This window comes from Mya arenaria, chromosome 3 (assembly GCF_026914265.1).
Source record: "Mya arenaria isolate MELC-2E11 chromosome 3, ASM2691426v1".
NCBI lineage: Eukaryota > Metazoa > Mollusca > Bivalvia > Myida > Myidae > Mya > Mya arenaria.
Window position 1 is genome coordinate 77,738,038 of NC_069124.1, and position 5,117 is coordinate 77,743,154.

The window sequence follows — 5,117 nt, forward strand, 5'->3', positions numbered from 1 at the left end:
TCTTATATTATTGAAGATATCAGATTATGAGTTGCTCTGTAATCAAAACATGTTTATGACAGTATGAAACAGAATCAGGACTAGCTATCGATTTGAAATTGAAACAAAATAAAGAGCTAAAAAAATGTACGTGCACCCAACGGTTCATTGACACCACAACCTAATCACTGGCACCAAAATGTTCTCAAAATAAAGTTTCTGGACGCTCAGATTTTGTTCTGTTTTTGTTTCGAACATTTAAGATATGTTACATTTGTTTGCCGTAACTTTCATAACTACCAACAGCTTTATGTCATTACGTAGGTTTTAGTGTGGGTGTGTAAGATTATTTATACTCGCACTCGGGCCTTGCACATTCGGCGAGTGCTGTGCCCCGTTAAGATTGTTAACTAGTCAGTTTAGGTTTTTGGAGCATAGTGCACAGACAGATTGTTACCCTGGTTAGAGCTACCCTGGTTCTTTAACGTGCACCAGTGTATCACAAGGGACCCCCATTTAAAGTCCCCCCGGAAGACGCTTAGTATTTTTTTAGTGATACGACGGAGGATCGAACCTGCGACCCCTAGATTGATAGTCAAGTGTGTTACCACATGACCACGGGCCCGACACACGTAGGTTTTAGCAGCTCCCTCTCATATTTGTAGCTTTTTTATTGCCAATCAAAATATGTCTCTGTTTGAAACCAGAGCCCTCTCTGCGGAGGAATATACGTCGACAATATACGAGATATGCACACTGAAAAAAAACAAAAGGAGAAATATAATGCACATCATAAAACACTTTTTCATAATACAAATTTATTTCAAACGGTATTTATCTCGATTTAAGCATGACAAACCAGTTCGTCTCAGTGATTACCACTGTCTATGGCTATGATGCACAACAGGTCACAAATGTATATTGTACCTCTAGTTGGGTGTTCTCTTTGTGTTCGTGTATACATGCATTCATTGTCAATCACGAGCGCAGTTGTTGCAGTAACCACTTTATAGATCTCTGACAAATATCCCAGTGTCGTAGCTACACTGAGGCACACCGAGGCAGCTACCTCTGTGTTTCTGTCTTTTCGACTTTCTTCATTTGCCTCAATGTACACAAACCATTGACAAAAGATACTCCAGAATGCAGGAAATCGCTTCTTGCAAAAAAAATCCGGCATGCCCCCGGACCCCCATAGACCGTTCTGGCTCGGTGGTGTTTTTTTAAGTCTGGCTACGGCACTGTATCCACCAGAATTTCAAAGCACAAATTAATAAGAAATTTATATTACGGAATATACAAAGGCATACTACGGGTGATGTGCTTTTAAGCGTTAATCCGATTATTAACGTTTCATAACTCTTACATTAAGTGTAGTTGAGTTATGACCCTTGGTATCATTAGATGATAAGTATATGACGTTTATATACGTTTATATATACACTCCTTTAGTGTATTGAAAGTTCCTGTAAAATGTAAGCACTTTTTATAAATGAGCAATTTAAGAAGTTCGTTTTATGATTGCTGGCCGGTATATCAGTATTTCTACAAAAAATGAAGGTTTTATCACGGTCATGTATTTAGTATAGTAGTGGTGGTACTTTCTTATCTTATATAATAGCTATATAAATGCGTATTTCAATTGCACGTTCAGAGTGTAAGATTTGCATTTCAAAATGAACTTGCCACTGGCCTGTCTTCTTGTAATTCTGCAATGTGCGTCTGGATATCCAGTTGATGAAGAGCTATTGAAGAGATTCGATATCTTGGAAAAAGACCTAAGGTATGATTACAATGTACACTTAGAGACAAAATAATATATCAATATCGCCCTACTGATATATATCGAGAAAACAGACGTTCATTTTACATTCATGAACCGATCGGCATTATTGCGTCATTTTTTGATTGCAATGTTGCGCTCTGGTTGGACAAACGGAACAATGATAAAAGGCGTTTCAAACATCTGCCATCTCTTCGTAAAAGTTTTAAATTGTACTAACATATTTCTCTACTTAACTTTCTCTGAAATAATAGATATCTTAAATTTGAAACAATATGGGAAAATGCGGGTGGCGTTCATGCTGTATGAAAGCTCGGCGGCAATTTTAAAAACAAATCGAAAGAAGGGAGCGCTTATAAATGCGTTTCATGGATGTGCAAAATAGCGTTCATGATGCATATTGATAATATAATACCCGATACATACAGTACAGTACAAAACATGAAAGATTTAAATGTTTAACATTTATACAGGGATCGGTAATCGTGAATGAGTAATCGATGACCTTGTTTTTAAAGCGAATACATAATTATTTAAAAATTTAGTGGTTTTGCCTATGCATATGACATATTTTATCAGGCAAAAATTCGCGGACAAAGATAAACAAATCGCTGAAGGGATGAAACACCTTTCGTTGGAGAGACAACAGGTAGCACAGGATAGAAGCCTTCTAGTTCTTGATAGACAACAGCTGGCTCAAGACAGGATAGAGATGGCTAGCGCCATGGAGAAACTCAAGAAAGCAGAGGAAGAACTTTTACATCGGATAACGCTCCTTCCTTCAAATCTGAAATCGACCCAGGACAGACATACGAGACAAAGTACAAGTACATTTGTATTGATGGGCAAACACAAGTGTTAAAGCATTATTACAAGATTGTACACCTGTTATTTGTTCTTACACCTTCACTTTGATTTTTTTAATTATCATTTTGGTATCAACACGCAGACATTTATCATGCCACACGTAATGCATTTAATTGACTATTGTTTGTTTGTGCTTTCTGAAAATAATATTTATATATACAAGGTAAATTTAATTCAACGAAAGTACAAAATAAAATCTTGTTCGAACACCGTTTTTCCAGGCGAGGGTGTGGCATTTTCTGCATGGCTCGACCATAGTGTCTCACTTGGCCCAAATCAAGTAATACGTTTTAACAAGGTGCGTATCATGTAGACGTTCACGAGAGCAGGTATCAAAATCATTTCGGCTAAATGAAATAACGTTTTGCACGTGCCCTTGTGTTTGTGAAAAGTTCTAAAAGTTTGATGAAATTTATTTATGTATATTGTAATAAAGGCAGGAACTCTTTGTTTCAGGTCATCACCAATGAAGGGAGTGGCTATAACATTCACACAGGTGTGTTCACCTGTCCCCAACCCGGGATGTACCTGTTCTCCTTCATGGTAACTCAGAGAGGTGATGTGGCGCAGTTAACCGCCCAACTCGTTGTGAACGGCTCACCAAAGGTCCATGGTGTTACAGATCCATATCACGACCATGAGGATCGTCAGGGTGGAAACACTGTCGTTCTCCGTCTTCAACAAGGTGACGTCGTGGAGATAGAGAATTTCGACGGACATCACGTACAAGGATACACAGCTGAAGGCCTAACGTCCTTTACCGGTATTCTCCTCTACCCATAGGCAAAAAGAACGAGATTAAACAACACAAAAACATCGCTGTCTATTTGTCCTTTGCACAGTGCATACACAGGATATTTCTTTCAAATACATTGTAGTACAAATACAAGTTAAACAGAGGGCGAGAGTCGCCTGGTGGTATAGGTGTTCGCCGGTCACCCAAGATATTTTGGGTTCGATCCTCACTCGGGGTACTTTCTCATGGGCTCTCAATATGGATACCAGTACTGGTAACGGACTCGATAGTGATTCTATTAATAAGCTATCACCTTTCATCACAATCGAGCTAAAAGAAAGTTGTATAAATTTAAAATAAGCACCTAATTTAAATCCGCCAACCCTTTCAGGAGTGTCCGAACACCGTGTTTGGGCAATTTCTGAATTGAATAAGGGCCAGGGGCCGTATTCAATAAGCACCTTAGATTGAACTCAAATCTAAGACCAGAAACTAAGTGTTTTGATTGGCCTGTATATCTATCTGACCAATAGGCTGAATGGAATCACTGAGGCATGTCTGATAAGATCAATATTAAATACTGGCCCTTAAAATTGGTGGTTTGAAATCAAAAACAACCCTGACATGAAGTTCATGGTGTTCAAGATGTGAGAAGGGACAATAACTCCCATAAACAAGACGACAACAGGCGACATGTCGAGTCCGTCGAAAGATCCTTTGACACATGACACAGACATATGACTTTCCATGCAATTCCAACACAGAATCACGTAATTTAGACATCCACGTCCTTTATTGAAACGGCCCGGCCCCTGGGTCTTGCATGTGACACACAACCTCATTATGGTGACCATGTGTGCTTAGTTACTTGTTCAATGATGTAGCTTAGCCATGTAACAAGCCTCAACTTAATTACCTATGAACACAGTTCATTTTTACCTATAAGTGTGACCTTGATTTAGGGTTAAGTTGCACTGGACAAGATACAGTCTTAATAACAATTTGACATGAGTGCCCTTGACCTTTGATGTACAGAACTGGGACTTTTGCTTGACATAGGCCTCGTCATGATGAACAATTGTTTATACTTTCTTGGAGATCCTATAATACTTAGTCAAGAGTTAACAGTAATCATTTTAAGATTTGATCATGACCTCTTAGTGGGACCTTGACCTAAGAGGCATCGACCTGGGTCTTGCAGACCTGGGTCTTGCAAGCAACTTGCTGCTCATCGTGGTGAACATTCATGGCATGTTTCTTAAAAATCCCTTGATGTAAGGTAAAGATACAGCCCAGATAAGGTTGAGTATAACAGTGCTCATTTTTATCATTTAGCCATGTGACCAAGTGACAGTGACCTTTTATGTACAGACCTGGGCTTTGTACCCGACATGCCAGGAAGTCCTATAATCATCAGGCAACCTGGACATATTACAGTTCTATCATCAGACTTTGACATTTGAGGTACAGACCTGTGTCCTAACGACGCCAAGTCAGATCATCATCGTGAACCTTCATGTCCATTTTTTGGAAATCCTATAATGCATTGTCAAGATACAGCCCCGACAAGGATTATTTCAACCTTTGGCTTCTAAGTGTGACCTTTACCTTTGAGGAACAAACTGACCAATCCAAATAACTGACTTACAAGTAACAACTGACATGCTCACTCCTAAGAAACCCTTGTAGCTTTAAATATTGTCACACTCGCTCATTCCATATGTAGAAAGTTATAAAACATAAACAGCCACA

At 38.9% G+C, this 5,117-nt stretch overlaps 1 protein-coding gene across 1 annotated transcript; it reads left to right on the forward strand.

The window, feature by feature from the left end:
• Positions 1-1,651: 1,651 nt before the first annotated feature.
• LOC128229426 (heavy metal-binding protein HIP-like) lies at positions 1,652-3,445 on the forward strand. Its single transcript, XM_052941343.1, has 4 exons — positions 1,652-1,762; positions 2,342-2,583; positions 2,851-2,927; positions 3,086-3,445. The coding sequence occupies exons 1-4, from the start codon at positions 1,656-1,658 to the stop codon at positions 3,410-3,412; spliced, it is 753 nt and encodes a 250-aa protein (XP_052797303.1). The 5' UTR covers positions 1,652-1,655; the 3' UTR covers positions 3,413-3,445.
• The last annotated feature ends 1,672 nt before the right edge of the window (positions 3,446-5,117 follow it).

What these genes read in the sequence shown, in the direction of transcription:
- LOC128229426 (XM_052941343.1), top strand. Translation starts at nt 1,656, where the DNA reads ATGAACTTGCCACTGGCCTGTCTTCTTGTAATTCTGCAATGTGCGTCT. An exon ending in GGACAGACATACGAGACAAA is followed by an intron (nt 2,584 to 2,850) that starts GTACAAGTACAT and finishes CCGTTTTTCCAG; the next exon opens with GCGAGGGTGTGGCATTTTCT. An exon ending in AAGTAATACGTTTTAACAAG is followed by an intron (nt 2,928 to 3,085) that starts GTGCGTATCATG and finishes TCTTTGTTTCAG; the next exon opens with GTCATCACCAATGAAGGGAG.